Genomic DNA, 23,765 nt, shown 5'->3' with positions numbered 1-23,765 from the left:
CTACGTCTCTTCTCTAATATCTCTGCACGCTCTGCATCCCACTCCTTTAGGCCTTGTAGAAGCCGCTTGTCGGACTCCTTAATCTCAGTGTCGATCCACTGCTCAAAATCACACAATGGTGGAGGCGTCTGCAACAAATATATTTGTTCAAAAAATTAAATCATGCTTCATAGGACACAAAATAGTAAGTGCACAATAGAAAAATTAACTTACAATAAAGTTACTGCGGCGTTGTTTTGGCGTAGGCTCCCAGGCAAAATTGGAACACATTCAATACCTCTGCCGATAGGTTTCCTCGTCTTCCGAAATTTCTACCTTGCAAGGATCACCACAAAAGCACATTGGTACTGGAACACTGCTAGGAAGCGGCTTGTGGATGTACGGACTCCCGGCCGTCCGGCCATAGCTACAGTTCACAGAATTCAATTCTAAGAAATCATAGCAAATAACGATTCAACCGAAAACTAGAATTTACAAAAAGATAAATAATAATGAGTGAAATTTATCGAAACATGTCGAAAGGTTACCTTGGTTTGCTACTTTTTCCACGACGTGGCATTCTACGATTGCATAATATAAATATTAATCATCTATTCAAAAATCTAGAAATGGTATATCTAAGTTTGGAACATACGTGTAATATAGGTCAAATCAATGTGTCAAAAACTAATATGTGAAAGAGTATACCTGCCTCTTCAAGATCTATGGAACAAATCAAACTTTTGATGGTCACAATATTGAATCCAAATTCGTGCTCGGTTTTTGGAGAGAAAAGCCGAGAGGGGAGATGAAAATACGAACACTGCGTCCACGGTAGCGAAGGTCGTCGGCTGGTATGTAGTAGGGAGCTCGGCGCCGTTATATGCGGCGCCGAGCTCCTGCCACGTCAGTTCCACGTCAGAAGCTATGTTGCCAGCATCCAGAAGCTCGGCGCCGTGATCCATGGCGTCGAGACGTGATACCTCGACGCCATGATGCATGGCGTCGACTCCCTGGGTCCATTTCTACATTTAAGTTTTCCAGAGGTCCAATTGTGAACTTTTTTTAAAAAAAAAGGCCAAATTGTAAAAAATTGGGCACCACCGCACACCACTAAAAAATACTTCATCTCCCCTTCCCCACAGACGGCCATGTCGAGCACCACCACGCAGCTCCGACCCATCGGCGATGACGTTGCCATCTCGATCGGCATAAACCCGAGCGACGCTGTTGGTGCTGCAGGCGGCAGCGACTCGAAGCAGCTCCAGCGCTGGCTGTGGGCATCGGGCTTGGCGACGCTGGTCATGGATGCAGCCACCGCGTTCTACAGACCGCCGCACGGAGTCGTCTTCGAGCAGCACAGGTTTGCTTACTACGCCACCCTCGCCGGAATTCTCGCTGCTGGGCTGGCCCAAGTCGCCACCGCCTGCTGGCTGTCCAGCTGCCGCGGCCATGGTCGCAGTCGCGCATTCCGCGCGAGCGTGGTCTGCGCCTCCGTGGTGCCTCTCGTTGGCATCATCGCTCTCGGTGGATTCTCCGTCGTCATCAAGGGCTAGGCCGGGAGTTGGCCATGGCCAGGTATCGTTTGGCGCTCATGTGTGTTGGTGTTACTGCTCTGCATGCATGGTCGCCTGCTGTTGGAGTTGGACTTGGATCATCCGGGGTTGCGTCGTCTTCTTTTTCATATATATGAAGGGTAAAAAAAACGTCCCAAGTTTTCTTTTTCTTGTGTTGGTATACTAGTATATATACTGTGTAACAGCAGTAGTATAGTCAGCGGCTGTTGTATTAATTATTGTTGAAGCCAGTAATCACGCGAGCTTGTGTTTGTGTTGTGTTGAATCGAATCGAGATTAATTTGCAGCTGTTTTTTAGTTACAAGTTTGTATATCTTCGACCGTCGTTGTGAATTGTGATTTACAACGGAGCAGTTCCTTGCAAGCCAGGCCTAGGGCCTTGTTTAGTTCAAAAAAAATTGCAGTTTTTTTAGATTTTCCGTCACATTAAATATTGCTGCACATGTATGTAGCATTAAATATAAATAAAACAAAAAACTAATTACACAGTTTATTTATAATTTGCGAGAGGAATCTTTTGAGCCTAGTTAGTCTATAATTAGATAATATTTATCAAATACAAATGAAATACTACAGTGTCTATTTTACAATTTTTTTGAACTAAACAAGACCCTAGATCTATGGACCAAGACACCAAGTCCAAATACTCCATCTATCCCTAAAAACTTCATTTTCTTAGATTCGTGATCATCAATCATTTTTAAGTTTAACCAACTTTATAAAAAACATCAATATCGATAACATAAAATGAATATCTTATGAGAATATATTCTATAATAAATCTAATGATACTAATTTGATACTATAAATCTTAATGTTTTTTCTAGAAATTTGATAAAAGTTTTAAAAAATTGACTTAAGACAACTCTAGGAATTGAAGCTTCCAGAGACAGACGAAGTATAAATTTGCTCGTGAGAAAAATAAAATTGAAACAACCGAGAATTCTTGGGGAAAAGGGAAAAACCCAATAAACTTTTGCCATTAAGTTTTGGAAAAAGTTTACTTTTTCTCCTCCAACTTTCACGAAAGTCCACTTTTCCTCTCTCAACTCCAAAATCGGGTAAACCACCCCCCTCAACTTTTCAAACCGTGCATTTTACTTCCCTGGAATGGTTTCAAAGGCGGTTTTACTATAGTGAATAGTGGTTGTGCTACAGCGACGGTGGTTTTGTCTTTTTATTTTTAATTATTTTGGCTGAATCTTTGAAAAAACATAGTAAATCACAGAAAAATCATAAAATAGAAAATCTAATTTTATTAGACTTCACATAAGTAGATCTACACAATGAACATATAGTATGGTATGCTTTAGTACAAAGTTTTTGCTATAATGGTTTTGTCTTTTTCTTTTTTATTTATTTTGAATAAATATTTGAAAAAACATAGTAAATTATAGAAAAAATCATAAAATATAAAATATAATTTTGTTAGACTTCACATGAGCATATCTACACAATAAATATATAATATGGTATGCTTTAGTATAATATTTTTGTTGTAGCTTTAGATCTATGCTTTTGTGTAATTAATTGAAAAAATTCATAGCTGCAGCTTCTATATTTATTTTGTGGGACTAAAACATACATATATTAATGTTTATTGTGTATATATACACATGTAGAGTCTAATAAAATTAGATTTTCTATTTTATTATTTCTCTATGATTTTTCAAAGATTCAACCAAATAAATAAAAAAAAGAAAAGGACAAAATCTTTATAGCAAAATTTGTACTAAAGCATACCATATTATATGTTTACTATGTAGATCTACTCATGTGGAGTCCAAAAAAATTAGATTTTCCATTTTATGATTTTTCTGTGATTTATTACAATTTTTCAAAGATTCAGCTAAAATAATTAAAAAAAGAAAAAGAAAAAACTACTGTCATCGTAGCAAAACCACTACTCACTGTAGCAAAGTCGTCTTCGAAACCACTCCAGGGAGGTAAAATGCACGGTTTGAAAAGTTGAGGGAGATGATTTGTCCAGTTTTGGAGTTGATGGAAGAAAAACAGATTTTCGTAAAAGTTAGGAGAGGAAAATTAGACTTTCTCCCTTTAGAAATTTAGATGCGTACAGGTTTCATATTAAGTTTAGATAGGTAGTGTTTAAATTTTAAATAAATTCAAAAGTCAAACTTCACTCAACAATCAACATTAAAAGATGAAGGTAGCAGGGTCACAGGCTAAAAAATTCAGGAAACGAAGAAGGGAGGTTGAGCGTGCAGAACGTTCCCTGACAGTAATAGGAAGGAACGGGCGGCCCCCAACGTCATCCCTCGTCAACATCCCAACTCGCCTTGTTTAGTTCCCAAAAAAAAAAAATTTACAATTTTTTTTCACAACCGGGTCGATCGCGGCCCCTCCGTGTTTTATGTTCCCTCCCCTCGGCACATCATCTATAGATGCACTATGTTGTGTATAGTTTCATTTTTTTCTTTGGTCGTAAATATGGTTTTGTAAAGAGTTTTTACGATTGCATATGGTTTGCACTAAATATTTTGTCATATATTTATAGATCTCATCAAGATTTTAATCGTTGCCGATTTTCTAAGGCCTTGCTGTTTAGTTTCAATTTTTTTTTCAAAATAAATAGTGTAGTATTTTCGTTTATATTTGACAAATATTGTCCAATTATGGACTAACTAGACTCAAAAGATTCGTCTCATAAATTTCAGGTAAACTATGTAATTAGTTATTTTTTTATCTATATTTAATGCTACATGCATGTGCTACAAGATTCGATGTGATGGGGAATCTAAAAAATTTTACAATTTTTTTTGAGAACTAAATGGGTCTTAGTTCACCCCAAAATCCAAAAACTTTTCAAGATTTCTCGTCACATCGAATCTTACGGTAAATGTATGGAACATTAAATATAGATAAAAATATCACTAATTGCATAGTTTATCCGTAATTTACGAGACGTCTCTTTTAAAACTAGTTAATATATGATTGGACAATAATTGCCAAATAAAAACAAAAGTGCTATGATACCTTAAAATTTTTTACCTCCTCAGCTAAACAAGACCTAAGGCAATGAACTGTAGTACGATACACGATAAATATGCTGTTAATCAATTTTATATTATCTTTTAGTATTCTAAGAGCATCTCCAACAGTTATGCAAATGGACTATGCATTCTAGAAATTTGCCAAAAATCTTAAAAATTACTCTCCAACAGTTATGCATTTGACTTATGCATTTTGGCAAACTTGGCATTTTTGCATAGGCACAATGACTTGGCAATTTTGATATCCCGAGTTTCCTAGACTCCTTGTCGTGCGCGACCTCCCCACGCGCTGCGGTAGTTTTCCTGCAAGGACTCCTCCTCCCCGCGTGAACTCTTCTTTCTCGCGCGACGTGAACTCTGTGACCTGCGACTTCGTGGACTACTGGCGCGCGACGGAACTCTGGCGAACTGTGACTTCGTGGACTGGCGGACCGGGAGGCCGCGATTCACATAAACGGCGGTGACTTGCGACTTCGTGGACTGGCGGCGACGGGTGACGGAAATTCCTGCGCAGAGAAAAAATCTCGCGCAAAGCGCGCCAAACAAAAAAAGATCCCGAACAAAAATAGTTGGGTCCACTATTTTAGGAAATGTCAAGTCAAAAATACCAAACACTTAGAGATAGACTTATTTTTCCTTTGGCAAAACGTTTAGGAACTTGACAAATTCCAACAAATGGCAAATTCCAATTGCATAACTGTTGAAGATGCTGTAATAATTTTGAATGGAAAAAAACGTAAGTAGAAAAATGTAGATTTCGTGGAGAGACCTACCATTCCCGTAATCCACCCCCACATCTAGCTGACCTGTCAGAAGCTGAGTCGTTCGTTTCCACTGCCTGTCCGGCGAGCAAGTGAAAGTCTATGGGGGACGGAACGGAATGTGCATGATTTCTGACGACGCAGATTCAGTAACGTTGCTTCAGTAAGTCACAACGTAACTTTAGCATCATCTGCTACGTTGCTTTGCCATCCAACGGTCTGTCCAGAATCTATAGAGCTGAGCTGAGGCTGCTGAAGGCCGGACGCAGATTCTATAATGCCACCTCACATGCTCGCTTGATTTCTCCCAAATACAAAAGGCCTATTTAGTTGTGTTTTTTTTTCAAAATAGCTATCATAGTATTTTTGTTCGTATTTGATAATTATTGTTCAATTATTAACTAACAAAGCTTAAAAATTCCGTCTCGTAATTCCAGATGAATTGTACAATTAGTTACTTTTTTATTATATTATGTGCTGCAAGATTCGATGTGGCGAAGAATCTTAGACCATTTTACAAAATAGTTCATGAACTAAGACCTTGTTTAGTTCCAACTTTTTTTTGCAAAATAGACACTGTAGTACGTTTGTATTTGACAAATATTGTCCAATCATAGACTAACAAGACTCAGAAATTCGTCTTGCAAATTATAATTAAACCATGTAATTAATTATTTTTTATCTATATTTAATACTTTATGCATGTATCGTAAAATTCGATGTGACTGGAAATCTAAAAAATTTTATAAAATTTTTCGGGAACTAAACAAGGCCTAAACAAGACCAAATAGTTCACCCCAAAATCCAAAAACTTTTTAAGATTTTCCATCACCTCAAATTTTGCGGGCTATGCATTGAGCATTAAATATAGATAAAAAATAATTAATTACACAGTTTGACTATAACTTGCAAGATTAATCTTTTAAGTCTAATTAGTCTATGATTAAGTAATGATTGTTAAATACAAACGAAAGTGTTACAATATTAAATCCAAAAAAAATCAAGTCAGCCAAAAATTATGCAAAATTGCTTGATTCAGCGCAGGATGTCCATGAACACGAGCACGCTGTAGAAGTAGAGTAAAGCATTGCAACTTGCCTATAAAATAATAATACTTTATGTTAGATTGTTTGTCAGCCGTTAGATCTGTGTTGAACGGTGTATGGAGGTAGGAAAGTCACGCTGACACTTTCCAGAGGACGCGGACAAGCCTGTAGCAGCATGACGCGGACAGGGCCATCTCCGATTCCTGATGCGCCTCCCGCCGGAGTTGTTTATTCGCGCCGTCAGGGCCGATCGCGGGCCCGTCCGTGTTCTCTGCCCCCGCCCTTCCCCCCCCCCCCCCCCCCCACCCCACCCCCACAACCTATATATACGCCCGCCTTGCCAGTCGGCAGGCACACCACTAAAAAATACTCCTACTTCATCTTGCCTTCCCCACAGACGGCGATGTCGAGCACCACCACGCAGCTCCGTCCCATCGGTGATGACGTTGCTGTCTCGATTGGCATAAGCCCAAGCGAAGCTGCGGCTGCTGCAGGCACCAACGACTCGAAGCAGCTCACGCGCTGGCTGTGCGCATCGGGCTTGCCCACGCTGATCATGGATGTGGCCACCGCGTTCTACAGATCCCCGCACGGAGTCGTCTTCGAGCAGCACAGGTTTGCTTACTACGCCACCCTCGCCGGAATTTTCGCTGCCGGGCTGGCGGAAGTCGCCATCGCCTGCTGGCTCGCCGCCAGCTCCGGCCAGCAAGGCCATGGCCGCAGTCGCGCATTCCGCGCGAGCGTGGTCTGCGCCTCCGTGGTGCCTCTGGTTGCCATCATCGCTCTCGGTGGATTCTCCGTCGTCATCAAGGGCTAATAAGCCGGGGAGCGTCGACCTGACCCTGGCCGCCGCCCATCCCATTCCCAGTACCGTTTGGTGCTGATGCGTACGTGTTACTGTTACTGCTCTGCATGCATGCTCTCCTGCTGTTGGAATTCGGATCATCCTGCCGGGATTGCGTCGTCTTTTTTTTTTCATACATAAGAAATATACTGTTTTGGGGATTGTGTAACAGCAGTAGTAGTACGTAGTGAACAGGGGATTGTTTGTATTGTACCAGAATAATTATATCATGGTGTTGTATTATTCAGTGTTGAATAGGTCAGTAATCACGCGAGCTTGTGTGTTTGTATTTTGTGTTGAATTGAGTGGAGATTTGCAGCTGTTTTTAATTATAGAGGTTTATATCCTCGACTGCTGATGTGAATTTTCATTTAGAATAGACCAGTTCTTTTCTCACTAAAATTTAGTTTATATCCTCGACTGCCCGTAGAGAGTTCTTGCGGGTCCAGAAGGCCCCAAAAGCCCAAAAATTACAGCCCACTTGGCCTTCCCAATCCTTTTCCTCCCCGTCTCCCCCGAGATGCCGACTCGATCTTTCCTCTCCTCCCACGGTCCACCGACGACAGGACTCTTCCTTCTTCTTCCTCACCCCCGCTCCAGCTCCAGCTCGCCTCTCTCCTCTCCTCTCCTCACCTAGGGTTTCGCTTCCCGTCTCGCCGTCGTCGCCATGGGGGACAAGTAAGTATCGCTCCGCTCCGTGGCCCCCCTTTCCCTCTCTCCGTGTCTCCTATGGTTTCGACGCCTTATTCTGATTCACCTCCTCGATCTACAACCCCAGCTACTTGTTGGACGACGAAGGCGAGCCGACCATGGACCTCGACGAACGGGAGCCCTCCCCGGAGCCCCAGCCCTACGAAGACCTCGATGACGACCTCGGCGACGGCGGCGATTGGACCCGCGGCCGCTCCCCGACCCCCGTCCACGGCGACGACGGCGGGGCGGGGTCCTCCTCCAAGCCCCGGAAGCGCCTTCTCAAGAAGGGCGGCGGCGGTGGCGGCGGCGGCATGCCCGGCGACGACGGGCTGGATGACTTTGCGTTGGAGGACGAGGACGCGGACCCCGCGGCTGAGGCGAGGAAGAGGAAGGGCTCGTCGTCGCTGAGGGACCTCGCGAGGGGCGGGGCGGGCAAGGAGAAGAAGGAGAAGAAAAGGCGGAGGGAGGATGACGGCAGGGGGAGGGATAGTGGGATGGTGAGGGACAGGCGGGGATCAGGAGGGAGGGACTCAGGCGGTAGGGAGGACCAGGATGATGGGGAGAGGGAGATCCAGGAGCTCTGGGATACCATTGCTGGTGATGATTCAGAGGTAATTATGATTGTGTGCTATATGTTTCAGTTTGATTCAGTTCCTTTTCAATTCATTACTGCTTGGATGCCCTTTACTGTACTTGTTCTAGTATATATGTGCATTAACTTTTTAGAACTCCTTTGGGCTTAATATGAAAGGTTTCTGGAAAATTCAACCTGTATCAACTGCCTAGTGAACTAGTGATCACTCTATCTGTTGAAGGAGATTATAATAATGCTTTGCCATGGAATATACTAGCTATCTTTTTTATCTGCCTTTTTTTTTTTTGGATTTGTCACTTAATTCTGGTGAATTGTTGAGCTTTTCTTGATGGTCAGTCAACTGTCTAAGTGAGTTTGTTTGTCATAGTCTGTGTATCGGTGTGGTTGGTTTATCTGGTTGTTATTGACATGCTTTAGTATTCAGATTATTTTTATAGGTGTTAGTACGATGTTTGTAGCCAACTCTCTTGGACCGGGATGTGTAGCATCTCCAAAGTTTTGCAGGTAGCATTTTTAAAGGGAACTATGTAGGCTATTGGCATGTCTAATAGGAGTGCTTCTCTTCTATTTATATCCCTCTGGATTAGTTCTGCAAGGTAGGATTTGCCTTCATGTGGCAACTCAAGTAGCATTGTGATATCTTGTTTTTAAGGAGATTGTATAACTGAAATGCTGCTCTGTTCACTTCTCTATATGGAAAATTTTCTTTGCATTTAGTTCCTTCATTTCTTTTTTCTTCAAGGAGAATTGCTTACTAAGGAATCAGGATGGTTGTTTAAAACGTTGGTGCGTATCAAGTCAGACCATTGGACCTTGTTATCATGCTTTTTAAGTCGTCACCTAGGCATTGCTTTGGTGTCCAGTTGAGTTTCCAGGCTGCGCGTCAGCCTTGCCACGACCAATCGGGCTATGGCGTCTGCTTTGCAACATAAGTTGTTACCTAGGTGCGATTTGGTGCTGTTTAAGGCCGAGCAGCCTGAGGCAGACGCCGCATGAGCACGGGCGTGGGAGTGGGAGAGGAGCTTCGCACATGGAAAAAAATGGGCGCAGGAGTGGGTGCAAGAGATTTGGGAGACCGACAGGAGTCACGCTCCGGCGGAAATTGTGCGCCTACAGGTCCCATGAAGCCATAACCCATCTCTCCCACTCGCCAATTGACAGGGAAGGGGAAATGGAAGAGGGCACACTCCTGGTTCTTGGCAGCGCACTGCTAGAATCTTGCTGTTCCACCTCTTCTGCTCCATCAATTAACATGGCTTGACTTACTGCCTTATTAACCATGCTTGTTTAACACTTTTAATTACTTTTAGCCTACTATTTTCAATGTCTTGGACAGACTAATGCTCTTCACTGACATGATATTCTAATATGATGGAACAGGATGACCAAGAAGGTGTTAGAACTGTAGACGATGATAATTTCATTGATGACACTGGGGTTGATCCAGCTGATCGTTATGGCAGCGATAATGAGCGGCATTCACCTGGACGTTATGCACAGGTATTTTTTTTTTCTTAAATGTTCAGGTGCCTTACAGCATTATCTTTTTGTATTCTTCAAGTTGAATTGTCATACAGGTTAAACAAATGTCTGTTGGTTCATTGTATCTTATGTCTTACTCTTGGTTGTGTTCCATGCCAGTTGCTCTAGTAGCAAATTGACAATATTCATTGACCTGAGAACTGGTTGCTGTTTCCTATTAACTGAAGTATCGTGTTAGACATCCTTTCATAGCATTGCAGGATTTGATAGAAGCTTTGGAGTTTAATCCTCATTGATCTAAAACCATGGTTGCAATAGTCCCTTGTTGGCTCGAATATGTCTATTTATTTCTGGGCCATTGCACCATGCCATATGCTATCTTTTGTTTTGTTTTTTAATCACTGACAATATGGGTTGATGACTATAGGCTGAGGAGGGTGAGGAGGACGATGAAATTGAGCGACTCTTCAAGGGTGGTAAGAAGAAGAAGAAGAATGATCGCCCTCGTGCAGATATTGGTCTTATAGTGGAACAATTCATTGCCGAGTTCGAGGTAGCAGCCGAAGAAGATGCGAACTTGAATAGGCAATCAAAGCCAGCCATTAATAAACTTATGAAGCTTCCTCTGCTCATAGATGTTCTCTCCAAGTAAGATATCTGGAATCTTACCTGTAGTGCCATTGCCAGTGCACATTGTTATTTGTTTATAGCAAACAGTAATATTTTCTTGTTTATTTCTGTTTCACAGGAAGAATCTTCAGCAGGAATTTCTTGACCATGGAGTTCTCACTCTTCTAAAAAATTGGCTTGAGCCATTACCTGATGGAAGCATGCCAAACATGAATATTCGATCTGCTGTACTGAAATTATTAACTGATGTAGGCATCTTTATTTCCTTCGACCTTTTTGCGTTGTAGAACTTTGTTTTGCACAAGAGCATAGTTGTCTGTGACATATTTTTGGATGGCTTGGAATTTGGTTGCTAATGAAAGTTTCGTGCCCCTTGCAGTTTCCAATTGACTTGGAGCAATATGACCGAAGGGAGCAGCTTAAGAAAAGTGGTCTCGGAAAGGTATGCTTATACCAGTCCTTCTGATATATTATTTTACAGAAGATTATTTGCTATGTGCTAAATCTATCCAATGGTGCATATGTAGGTCATTATGTTTTTGTCCAAATCTGACGAGGAGACTACTGCAAATAGGAAATTGGCTAAGGAGCTGGTTGATAAATGGGTAAGTCTGTTTTCAGTATCCACATATGTTTTTGTGTTTGTTGTTGTGAAGGGTTCTTAGTTCATACTTGTAAAAAATTCAGAGTCGACCAATATTTAACAAGAGCACGAGATTTGAGGACATGAGGAGATATGATGAGGATGAAAGAGCACCTTACAGGCGGCCACAAATGAAGAAGTAAGTGTGTGCACTTATTGGCCATTTGAGGACTATATCTTCTTGTCCTTTATATTATGTGTGTACTTTGTATTCTTATTGGTTATCCCTTGTGTCATGAAGACCTTCGTCGAGTAGCTCTGGAATGGAATCCAGAGATGATGATCTTGATGCTGACTTTTCACAGTAAGTTCAATCATATTTGTGTGGCCTTGGATGCACAGGTGCATGTTTTCACCATTTACTAGTTGTTAGTTTAATCTGTTTTATCTATGCTTTGTATTTAGACGCAAGTCTGGGCAAAGTAGTTCAAGGCAGCATGCTTCTAGGCCAGAAGCATCGCCTTTGGACTTCGTCATTCGTCCACAGTCCAAAATTGACCCTGAGCAGATACGAGCTCGTGCTAAGCAGGCTGTCCAAGACCAGCGTCGGCTGAAGGTTTTAATTCCTTTAAAACACCTTGGCTTTGTCTCCTGTTATAAGTGCTTGTTAACTGTTGAAGTAGGACCAACTGAGCAATAGCTGATTCTTCTCGTTGGACATGCAGATGAACAAGAAATTGCAGCAGCTGAAAGCGCCCAAGAAGAAAAACCTTCAGGCATCGAAGCTCAGCGTGGAAGGCCGTGGCATGATCAAGTACCTGTAGATCACTCACTGTGGCATCTGCAGTCAGCAGTGCCCTGCACATGATACAGTGCCTGCAGGGATTGCTGAATTAGTATGAAGCATCCTCCCACCATCCATGGCAAACAGCTCGGCATCAATAATTGCTTGGATCTTTTATCCAAGTATTTTTCTTGCCTGGTAGGGTGCAACATCCGTGCTTCAGAAACCGGATGGTTTGGGCACTATCAATTGCAGAGGCTTCTACTATGAGCTTGCATAAACAATGGCGCTTCTCAAGCAGAGTGGTGCCTTTATATTGTATAATAAATATTTATAATGCTTGAAGGGTTGAAGTTCGGTTGTTTGTACTTGAAGGAAGTTATGCCTTGTGAAAAATCAAAACATAGTGCGACAAATGATTAATTGTGCTTACCAAACTGTAACTCAATTTTGATAAATGGCAATTCTTGGAGTCTTCCATCTTGCTGCTTGACTGGAAGGTAGTGTGTTCATGCTTATCTCGTTGTGCTATTGCTGTCAATGACAGGTTTCATCAAATAATGTGAGTTACTGAACACTTGATCCATTAGTAACTAGATGATGTTAGATAAAATAATGTTGAAGAGTGTTCTGAAATCAAACCTTAAAGTTGACCACATTGTTGAAAGAAAGATCAGTATGGTGTGTAGGAGTATTATCCCTGGATGGACCATTGGTTGCCAGGTCCTTTTCAGACTGTACCAGATGCAGCATGACGCGGACAGGCAAATCTATCTGATCGGGATATTCCGTGTCACGTACGTAGACAAAAGGCAGTTCACGGACAAGTCGTTAATTGACAGCGACAATGGTGGTTTGCCCATCTTTTTTTGTGTTTCGTAGCGGTTAATGGAGTTGATAGTAGGCAGTGGTTTCCTATCAGCGAGTACGCAAAAGAAAGCGACGGCGAATTCTGGCTTAATTCAAACGGACTATGTGTGTGTGCATCTTTCAGTTGAAAATTTAAATCATGTCTCCCAAAATTTATGCGATGCCTTTTTTTTCGCCTAGCCGTATTTCGTTCCCCTGCTAAATTTGAGCTAGCTAAATTTTAGTCACTTTAGTAGCTAAAGTTCCAATTTAACAAGGGAACCAAACGAGACCTAGTTGCTCGACGTGTGCATTCACACATGAATGAAATAGTAGAACCAGTACAAAATTGGGAGAACACGCCGGCATCTAGTAGGATTGATTTTTGTTGACTCCACAAGGAGGGAAATTCAGTTGGAACATGCCTTCTAAAATAACTCAAATTCAAATTAGAAAACATGATTAGTGTGGCCAAGTCCAAGCATTCCCCCAGTATATAGGGAAACACTAAAATTAGGGGTGATTCTTCTTCTCCGTCCTTTCCAACCCAGGTCGCCACCGCGTCTCCGGCCCCCTCCACCATCTCCACCACGAGGCAGCACGCGCGGGCGACCCTCCCCTCCCGACACGCAGAATCCCGCGCCGCGCGCTCGCTCGCATTCATCGCGCCGCCACCCCCCACGTTCCAGCCGGCCACGCGCACGCGCCCCCCGCCGCCGGCCGTACCATGGGGCGGCGGGGCGAGACGGCGGTGGTCCCCATTGACGTGGCGTCCGGCGGCGGCGGCGGTGGCGGGAGAGGCGAGGAGCGGCCCAAGGGCGAGCGCCACCGGAGCCACGGCCCCGGCCACCACCACGGCCGCCACGGCCAGCACCGGAGCCGCCCGCCGCCGCCGCCCCCGCCGACGTTCCGGCCGTTCCGGCGGTGGTTCCCGTTCCTTGTGCCGCTCTTCATCCTCGCCAACGTCGTCCTCTTCGTGCTCACCATGTACGTCAACGACTGCCCCGCGCACGCGCGGGCCACCGGCGCCGCGATAGGGGGATCAGTCGGCGAGAGCGCCACCGCGCAGGGCTGCTTGCTCGCGCCCGAGCTCGGGAGGTTCGCGTTCCAGTCGTTCAAGGAGAACCCGCTTATCGGCCCTACCTCCGCCACGTACGGCACTATTCAAATCTGTCCAAAATTTGGATCTTTCTGCAGTTTGCTCGGTTTACATTATTTATTGCTTTAGATGTATGAATTGTGAGTATGTAAGAAACTGTGCAGATTTTGTCAAATGTGCTGCCTTCAGTTTCCTGCTTATTGGTATAATCTTGATAGCTTGAAGGTTCATCTAACATGTTTCGATTCCCAGGCTGTTGGAAATGGGGGCACTGGAAACCAGTAAAGTTACCAAAGATCACGAAGGCTGGCGCCTCATTACATGCATTTGGTTGCATGCTGGAGTCATCCACATACTCGCTAACATGTTGAGTCTCTTAATGATCGGAATCAGGCTCGAGAAGGAGTTCGGTTTCAGTAAGTGTCCCTGTCTGGTTCGATTAAAGAAAGTTTTGGTAATTGTCTTCTTTTTTTAGGAAAACAGATTCTTCATCTGTGTACAATGCATCTTTATTATCTAGAGTCTGATGGTTATTTCAAGGCCTGGTGGTCATATAACTTGACCATTCATTGATGATTGTCTGTTGCAGTAAGGATTGGTACACTGTATGTGATCTCTGGTGTTGGTGGCAGCTTGCTGTCTTCTCTATTTATGGTGTCCAATATATCAGTCGGTGCTTCAGGCGCACTATTTGGACTATTGGGCTCAATGCTGTCAGAGCTCATAACAAATTGGACAATATATGAGAACAAGGTTGATTCTAAAAATATATGCAGTATTTTCACAAATCATTCCATATTCCATGTTTCTAATTCTATTCTTGTTTCGAAAAAAATCAGTTCGCAGCACTCTTGACTCTAGTTATGATCATTGTCATCAACTTAGCAGTTGGGATCCTTCCACATGTTGACAACTTCGCGCACCTTGGAGGATTTATGTCAGGGTTCTGTCTTGGTTTTGTGCTGCTAATACGACCACAGTTTGGATATATTAACCAAAAGAACTCTCCTCTTGGATTTCCCGCGGGCGTAACTAAACAGAAGTTCAAGATATATCAAATCGTACTTTTGGTTATTGCTACAATGATGATAGTTTCTGGGTAAATATCTTGACAATGAGATGAATGGTAATGATCTAATCAACCACTACAGGTCAACTCTTTTAGCTAAACTTTATTGTTGGCAGGTTCACTGTTGGATTGGTGTTGCTATTTCAAGGATTCAATGCTAGTGAGCACTGTTCTTGGTGCCATTATTTGAGCTGTGTGCCTACTTCAAAGTGGAGTTGCAACGCACCAAACAACTATTGCATGGTAAGTTTTTTTTTTTTTTTTGTAGTTATGATTCTTACTAAATGTACTAAATGGCTTATGGCTCTGCTGTGGTAATCACAGGTTCGTATATTTTTAACCTGTTAGTCAGGATAAATTATGTTTGATAGAAAATCATAATGAGTATATTAACATAGGGTTTGCATGAATGCCAAACTAACTCTTCAGCAGTTTTTGTACTTTTTAAAAATATGTTAGATAAAATCACGAGTATCATCAGAACTTCAACAGCAACCTTGTCTTGATTGGTTTTCAGCTAATTTGCTGTTAGTAGCAGTTTTGCACTTGCTTTTCCTATAAGCGTAATGAGAACTTTCAGATGGAGATTATTTACTCTCAATATGTATGTTATTGTTGCAGCCATTAGTGCTTAAACTCTTGTTTCATTTTTTTTTTGTTTGCATCCTTGTTGTAAGTTTACTAATATAAGGTTCTTCTACAGTCTTCACAGCTCGGAAATCAACTAAATCTGACATGTGAAAGCACTGGGAAGACTGCAACATATGTTCTCAGCAATCCAAACAGCACGGAAGCAATTAAAAATCTTTGTGTCGGCCTTTGTGGTTAATAGTGAATGTCTGTATTTTCTAACAGGGAATTAATGCCAGATATCTATGGAATATATAATTAGAAGCCTATATTTACATTATGATTCTCTGGCAATGCTTTTGCGGCTTCTATGGTATTTTCTTGTGCATGCTGTGTATTATGAATGTCAGTTGATGGTTTAAAAGATGGACAATTTGGGGCAGTAATTTCTGGAAACTGAACACTTGCCTTTTACTGTCAAGAAGATAAAAAGGTGTCAAGCATAAAATAGAGAGAAGATAGGCATGATGAATCTCTTCATTTGTCAAAAATAAAGAACAAAAATTAGAATAATGGATGGACTGTGTGTACATATCTAGATTTTTGCTCCAGATAGCTAGAGAGAGGGAGATGGGGGCAACCATTGCAAACACATTAGGAATTAGGACTTGTCTTAGTTAAGTAAAATTGTTACATCAAATATACTGAAGATGGCTGGTTGTACAAGACCCAAACTAAGCATTAAGCCATATATGCTAACTCCTGTGATTCTATTTTTCTAGGTTAGCATTCCTCTTCATTCTTACCTAACACTTTTGGCCTTGTTAACAGAATATTTTTGTTTTTTTTTTCTGCAACTTTGGATAGTCAAAGGATGTAAATGTTACAGAAGTTGATGATGGAATGATACAAGTAAATCAAAAACAAAGAAGTACAGAAGCAATTTTTAATGCTAACTCTGAATCCATTTTATATCCCTGGTTCCACTGCTATTGCCAATGGCTGATCCATGATGTCAGGGATGCAATTCTGCATTTGGATTATTCTCCTGAGCACTGCATGAAATTGTCAACAACCATCACTTGATATCGACTGCTAAATTGTATCCATTTGTGTCTATGTTTTGTTTCCTTCATATTTGTATAGCTTATGTTTAAAGAATCACTGTATGCTTAAGGAGTGTAGGGATTAACTGCAAAGCACGACATAATAATCGTAGCACATATAAAGGGGAGAATCAATTGTTTGAAAGACCCACAATGTTGTCACTTATTAGGTCCGTAGCGAATCAAGTTATGGCATGAGTCTATCTTTTGGAATGTTTATTTCATGCAGAAATCTCATTTATAAGAAAACTACGAACGCTGGACTAGAAAAGTTAGCTAGTGTAAACTACTCAAACTGCACATGGTTAGGATACGGCTATACAGATTTGTCTGAATGTTTAGCATAATGTTGTTGCCTCCAATGTTATGACGTGTCTATGTTCATGAGACTAATTCCTCATCTCCAGCTGCTCAAAAATATACTTCAACACCTCTGCCACTGTAGCCTTGCGCCCTTCCCTAAAGTTCCAGAGCTCTTTCACGGCTTGCCGTCCTTTAGGATTGTACTCATGGAGCTCTCTCAGGGCGTTCTTCACTGCGTTGCAGGTATCGTCACCGTACTCAGTCCAAAGCTGTCTCAGTTTTGGATCATCTTCATCAACAACGTCCTGAAATCATCAGAAGGCAAAACCTTTAGCTGCTCTCTTACAACAACATTGAGAAAATGCAACTTCGACAAATACCTTCTCTTCTCCGTCGAGCAAAATAGCTGTAAACGGATTCCAGGATGCGTTCTTCAGCTCCTCCTGCCAAGTTGAGACCAGCCTTGCAGCTTTGCCCTGGGGGTCGTCATCCCTGTACTTGCTCTTGCATGCATGGTAGAATGGTGCTTCATCAAGCTGTCCCATCCTTTTGATCCCTATGGCGGTAAATCCGCCGATCATCATGCTCTCCAAACACTGAGCATAGTAATCATCCGGCAGAGGAAACTTTTTCATGAATAATAGCAGGACTAAATGACTACTACAAATGGAACTGAGAATTTGTCCAAAAAAAAAGGTAGTTTACCTGAATCAGTTCTTGGCGGGTCTCTTGAAGCTCATCTCTGTTCATCCTATGTCGCTTGGTTAGGTCAACATGTGCATTTTGATACCTCTGACGTTCTTGCTCTTGACACTCTTTCCAAATTGTCACTAATTTATAAAGATGTTGGCATTCTTCCTCCCTGACGTTTCCCCCTGTCTGTAGTATCATGTCCAGCAGACATGTTGCGGACACTTGTGCTTCCTTCTGCTCCAGCTGCTTCTCAAGCTGAACTACTTTTGCGTTTATTGCTTCCATCTCTTCCTAAACAGCATGTGTACAGGTGCATTTGTGTGAATTGGTTGGTCACATGTGAAATACATGACACGAATGATCTTGCTAACTGTTATGCCCAAATAGGTAAGAAGGAACCTTATGTTTTTCATGAAGCATTTGAACATGGTCCCTTGCCTTGGCCTCTCTATCTTCCATCTCCAATGAATTGATCTCGATGACAAGCTGATTGAATCATCATCATATCAGAAAACAACATAAGCTAAAATGTTATACTGAGAAGGTCTGAGAAGATGGATATAAAACACAGAAAATGGATAAATTGCGTGGCTGGCCTGACAGAAAATCTGAACAAAAACTTGACAGCATCCATCACTACAACACGGTGGTCTGCTCAGAGTGCAGATCCATTCAGAACTCTGAAATCTAGATAAAACCCACGAGTATACCTTCTCCACTTTGCTGCAATGCAATTCGGTTCTGCATTCCTTCAACTCCTGGATCCTGTCCACTCTCAGCTGGATCTCTCCACTGATTGCATCCAGCTCTGCCCTCAGCATCTCGTTCTCCTCATCATCGACGCCACGATCCAGCTCCGGCAGTTCATTGTCAGCTATGGCTGTCACCTCTGCTGATTGACAAACACAAGAGCATGCATTGCGTCATCAGATTCTGAAAAAGAAAAACCTATCACAATTCCATGCAGTTAATTAGCCTAAATGAGCCAGTCAGTGGATTAACCTTTGAGCTCGGCAAGGAGCCAGCCGTTCTCCTGCTCCATCGTTCGGAGCAGCCTGGCCATCTCCTCGCTCTGGGCCTTCAAGAACTTCTCCCTCCTCTCGTACTCGCCATGCACGGCGCCCAGCGCGTCGGCGTGCCTCGCCCCGTCCTTCTGCGCGTCCTCCACGGTCCTCGCCTTGGCGCCGGACTCCCTCAGGAACCTCCCGACCGCGCCGCTGCCCAGCGGCAGCAGGTCCTCCTCCGCGGCCGCCCAGCCGAACACGCGGCCGGCGGCAGCGGCGTCGGCGCCGCCGCCGTCACCGCGTTGCTGCCGCTGCCACTCGCTCCTCCCGGCGCGGGCGAAGTGGAAGGGGAGCGACATGGCGTCCCGGAGGCCGGACCAGCTCTTGCCGAAGTGGAGCAGCAAGAAGTGGCTGTGGTGGTTGGCGCTGGCCACCGCCGCCTCTTGCTCTTGGAGCGTGGTGGTTGGGACGCCGGCGAAGTGCTGTTGCGCGCGCGAGGCCAGGGTGCTCGTGGCCGTGGCGTCGCCGTCGGTGGTGATCGTCGCCATGATGCCAGTCCACGGCCACACGAGGAGTTCGCTCGGGTTGCCTGCAGCGGCATCAGCCATTGGTATGTCGTTACTCGTCATGGGAGTTTCAGCTGTAGTTCTGACTGAATGGCTTTTGGTTGCTTCTCTTGCTGAAGTTCCAGGTGTAGTGTACTGTGGTTGGGTAGGGGTGTGCCTCTGCTCCCAAATTCTGAATCACGTCGCTACTATATATGTAGGGCCTTGTTTAGTTCACCTGAAAACCAAAAAGTTTTCAAGATTCCCCGTCACATCGAATCTTGTACCACATGCATGAAACATTAAATATAGACGAAAACAAAAACTAATTACACAGTTTAGCTGTAAATCACGAGACAAATCTTTTGATTCTAGTTAGTCCATAATTGGATAATATTTGTCACAAACAAACGAAAGTGCTACAGTACCGAAAACTTTTCACTTTTCGGAACTAAACAAGGCCTAGCATGTCTTAGCGTGTCATTCACACATTCTGCATTCTGTGATGGTGACATTTCTTTGTTTGACGATGGTTAATTTGTTTTATTTATTTCTTTTTACATAAGTGATCCATGCCTCAAGAGCTATTTACTTATTTAAGGTTCTGAAATTTGTTGGAAAAATACCTGGGTGCAAGCAATTTCACCCGACCACAGGTGTTTCTGCATGAAAGCACAACTTGGTAGTCAATTAGACAACTGCAAATGCGATCACATTATTCACATGCAAGTATTCCTGACACACCATACAGTAGAATATGACTTCCAGTTAACTTAACCTCAACTCACTGACGACTGAACGTGTAAACCAGAAAGTTCAGGGAGTAACAGTTGAAGGAAACTCCTCATCCAGATAACCATAAACATCACATAAGCTAACACCTAACATAAACATCACATAAGCTAACCATAGACATCCAGATAACTATAAACATCACATAAGTTATACTGCTGCCGGACACTACGGTGACAACCTTAGCAAGATGGAACAGAACTTTGTGAACTCCTAGGTGTCAACAGATGCATGCATCGATGCAATCATGCAAAAGGGATGTGACGAACAGGCCGCAGCCTTGCAGTGTTAGTAAGAGTCCTCTTCCTCTCCATCTGTTACTTCAGGGGAAGAAGCAGCTCGTCGCCTCTTAGGACAGTTGCGGTAGTCATGCATGACATATGCATTACAGTATCGGCATTTCCTTTCGACTCTTTGTGGCTTTACCTGTAGTGTACACGCACAAAAATAAAAGGTCCAATAAGCACATAGATGTAACTGACTTTGAGCTACAAAGGAGGTTCAATGCAGAAGAAAACATAGCCAAAATGTATAGCCTGTGGGTTCTCAAGTTACTTCTGTTACAAGTAGGAGCTAATCAGCTAATGACATCCAAGTTTTGGCATAGGTCAATCAGAAATTCAGAAACCCATAAAATCATATTAAGGTCCTGTATACAGCCAAACTAAGTTTATGGAAACACTTGTGACACGCTGATGAGTGATGACACAAACAATCTTCATCCTCTGCAATGTTTTTGTGCTCTCAATCCATAGCTCATTTGTTATGAGTTATTCAGTTGAGATAAATACTACAAGAATCAATTGATTAATGGATCAGCATTGGCTTGATCAGGAGAACAAAAAGAGCCTTTTCCTACTAACACTGGCAGAGCTTAGTTAGGGCCATCCTGGGCCATGGCTCCCCTTAATATCGCTAACTTATAGATGAAAGATTAGATCTTAGGCTAAACTACACCAATGACTTGCCATTCTTTCCTATGTAATTATTGCACAATTAAAGGTTGGCCCCTGCTGCAAATTTAGTGAAGCTCCGCCACTGCCTACTAATAGCAAATAGTGCTAGCTAGCAATGAGTTGGTTATAATAAGAATAGAAAACTGTGAGCTGCTAGTCAATACTAGAAAAGAATAAAACGATTACATTAAGTGATTAAATTTTCAAGCGTGCATGGCTAGTTTTCCTGTGATGCTAATAACCAAGACAGAGTGATTAAACAGAACCGCGTAGGAACCTTACATTCTTTCTGAGCTGCTCATTCTCAGCTTTCAGATCTTCAATCTGCTTCTGCAGGGACTCGGTCTCCTTTGACTTTATAATCAACTCTAACTGGAGCCTGCGGTTCTCTTCCTGTTTGAGCTCTGTTGTCTTCAAAGCGAGCTGCAACCTCAGATTCTCATTCTCCTCGTAGACCCGTTCAGAGCCCTTAACCACTGGAGGGGGACTCTGAGCTGAACATAGACAAATCTCACAAACTGCATTTCAGAAGGTCCACACTCCTTGCTATTTGAGAAACAGGTGATGTGATTTCTTCATACCTTGGCTGATGTTGGTCTGGACCTCAGTTCCATCAACATTCAGTCTGGTGCGCTTGGCGATTACCTTCCTCCTCCTCCGTGGTAGCTCCGCCGCAAGCTGGAGCGAGTTGCCTCCTGAAATCTCCTCCGCATTTGAACATAGTAATCAATAAAAAACGCAAGGGAAGAATACAAAGTGGAAAATTACTCTCCTGCTCTACTGTACAAAACATAACAGTCACATTCATCCATCATCCATGTCTCACAAACCAACAAGAAAGCAAAAATGGCAATGAAACGATAATTTATTGCAGTTGAAGGATGCAGTCCTTCATGAAAATGCGCCTTTGCAGAATAATTTCCGTAAGTTAATAGCCGTGGGCCGGCAGAGCCTTGCCGAGAAAACCCTACACAAGTTTTACTCCCAAAAATCCCCTTTCGTCTGGCACATTTCGTTTTCGCCATCGATGACGCATCTACAAAACTTGCGACGAAAATACATTTGTACCGATCTCAACTTTTTTGGATGAAAATTGAAATTATAAGACGACAGAAATTGCAAAACCCTCGTTCAAAAAAAAAAACTAGCAAATCCCAAGCGCGACGACAAGTAGCAAGTAAATTTCTGCGATGTGAAGAATTAATTTCGCGAATTAGGTCTCGCGATTACCACTGAGAGCGGCAGGATCAGCGAAACGCGGGCTACTCCACCTCTTGCCGCCGACGCCCTCCGCTTCCGTCTCCGCCTTCCCGCCGCCGCGCGCGACCATCTCCGCCTCCACGCCCCTCGCCACGGTCTCCGCACTCCCGTCGCCTGGCTCCATCTGCATTTCCGCCTCCTCGCGCCCGGCCACAGCGTACGTCGCCGTCCGCTCCGCACCCCCTCTCTCTCCCTCCTCCTCCTCCTCCTCCTTGTCGTCGCCGTCATCAACGGGGACGCCGTTGCTGAAGCACCGCCACCACTCTGCCTTCTCTTTCTCCGTGACGCCGGCGCCGGCGCGGCCCGTGGCGGTTGAGGCCATGTCGCCGTCCGTGAGAGGAGAGCGGCGAGGAATGAGGAGGGTGTTGCGGTTGCGAGTTTTTGCAAATGCGACTAGTGGGGGGTTTCTCTTCTATGCTGCTTTCCTCCCCCCACGGTAAGGAAATCAGTTTTTCTCTTTTCCTCGAAGCGGAAAAAATGGCTTTGATTTCCCGCTTAATCAGTTTTGATTAGCCTTCGTCTAATCGCCTTCCCGCCCATAATTTTTCAGCACCAAAAGTGTAGAACGGAACCAAAAGGGAAAACCACGTGTGCAAACAGTCAAAATTGTGTGTTGCGTGAATAATAACCGATCTAGAGATCGCGTGGTTGAGCTGCATCGCGATCGTAAACAGTGTACGTCTAAAATTATGTGTATTACAAACAGTCAAAATACAAATATATCTTACAAGATGGATTGGAAAGAGTATGTTTGTACGAGCGTAAAATGATAAAATCCACGTGTGCAACGAAATTGTCTCCACCAATTTTACCTTCAGCATGATTCTTCAAAAATTTTACCTTCAGCATGGTTAGCACTATATATCATTCTCAAATACGTGAGTATTTATTCATTTAATTGTATAGTTAAAAAATAGAAAATATATGATGATCTTTTATTCTAATTTAATTTAAAGTGCATGTCACCAGGAATTTAAGAAAATTAGATTTACAATTTTTAGACAGTTCTACAAGTATATATTGAATTTACAATTTTATAGTATTTACAGATTTTGCAAGTTTAGTTCAGAAAAGATTTTGGGTTTGACCACTGTAGCACTTTCATTTGTATTTGGTAATTATTGTCCAACTATGGATTAACTAAGCTGAAAATAATTATCTCGCAATTACAGATAAATTGTTTAATTAGTTATTTTTAATCTATATTTAATGTTTTATGCATACATCCAAAGATTCAATATGATAGGGAATCTTCAAAATTTGATCTTAGTTTGCGAAAATTTTTGGCACCTCATCGACATCTGGCCATGTCGTGCCACTGGCACGATGACTCCACACCAGCTTCTTTTCGGCAATCCCCCATCCTACGATCTCTTACGCGTATTCGGATGCATGTGCTTTCCTAACCAAACGGCGACTGCAGCGAGCAAACTCTGTTCGCGCTCAGTCGCATGTGCTTTTCTCGGATATCCTGCAGATCGCAGAGGGTACATATGCTATGACATGGCCACGCGCTGGGTAATCACATCTC

The 23,765-nt window shown here is 43.0% G+C and overlaps 4 protein-coding genes across 4 annotated transcripts; 2 read left to right on the top strand and 2 right to left on the bottom strand.

The window, feature by feature from the left end:
* On the top strand, positions 7,744 to 12,478 carry LOC8060802 (protein IWS1 homolog 1). The gene is made up of 11 exons (XM_002457323.2): positions 7,744 to 7,899; positions 8,000 to 8,525; positions 9,890 to 10,009; positions 10,419 to 10,639; positions 10,740 to 10,869; positions 11,001 to 11,063; positions 11,149 to 11,226; positions 11,309 to 11,403; positions 11,506 to 11,568; positions 11,670 to 11,820; positions 11,930 to 12,478. Exons 1-11 carry the CDS (start codon positions 7,889 to 7,891, stop codon positions 12,026 to 12,028), a joined length of 1,557 nt encoding a protein of 518 aa, XP_002457368.1. The 5' UTR covers positions 7,744 to 7,888; the 3' UTR covers positions 12,029 to 12,478.
* On the top strand, positions 13,393 to 16,017 carry LOC8073309 (RHOMBOID-like protein 1). Its single transcript, XM_002457322.2, has 6 exons — positions 13,393 to 13,989; positions 14,189 to 14,352; positions 14,526 to 14,689; positions 14,776 to 15,035; positions 15,122 to 15,248; positions 15,709 to 16,017. Exons 1-6 carry the CDS (start codon positions 13,565 to 13,567, stop codon positions 15,832 to 15,834), a joined length of 1,266 nt encoding a protein of 421 aa, XP_002457367.2. The 5' UTR covers positions 13,393 to 13,564; the 3' UTR covers positions 15,835 to 16,017.
* On the bottom strand, positions 17,071 to 19,488 carry LOC8073308 (factor of DNA methylation 2). The gene is made up of 6 exons (XM_021456078.1): positions 18,680 to 19,488; positions 18,388 to 18,566; positions 18,077 to 18,163; positions 17,690 to 17,968; positions 17,365 to 17,580; positions 17,071 to 17,289 (listed from the first exon to the last, which is right to left on the bottom strand). The coding sequence occupies exons 1-6, from the start codon at positions 19,308 to 19,310 to the stop codon at positions 17,071 to 17,073; spliced, it is 1,611 nt and encodes a 536-aa protein (XP_021311753.1). The 5' UTR covers positions 19,311 to 19,488.
* Positions 19,886 to 22,629, bottom strand: LOC8073307. The gene is made up of 4 exons (XM_002455158.2): positions 22,205 to 22,629; positions 21,556 to 21,669; positions 21,257 to 21,468; positions 19,886 to 20,444 (listed from the first exon to the last, which is right to left on the bottom strand). Exons 1-4 carry the CDS (start codon positions 22,554 to 22,556, stop codon positions 20,307 to 20,309), a joined length of 816 nt encoding a protein of 271 aa, XP_002455203.2. The 5' UTR covers positions 22,557 to 22,629; the 3' UTR covers positions 19,886 to 20,306.

Source organism: Sorghum bicolor, chromosome 3 (genome assembly GCF_000003195.3).
Source record: "Sorghum bicolor cultivar BTx623 chromosome 3, Sorghum_bicolor_NCBIv3, whole genome shotgun sequence".
Lineage (NCBI taxonomy): Eukaryota > Viridiplantae > Streptophyta > Magnoliopsida > Poales > Poaceae > Sorghum > Sorghum bicolor.
This window is presented reverse-complemented; position numbering and strand designations above follow the sequence as displayed.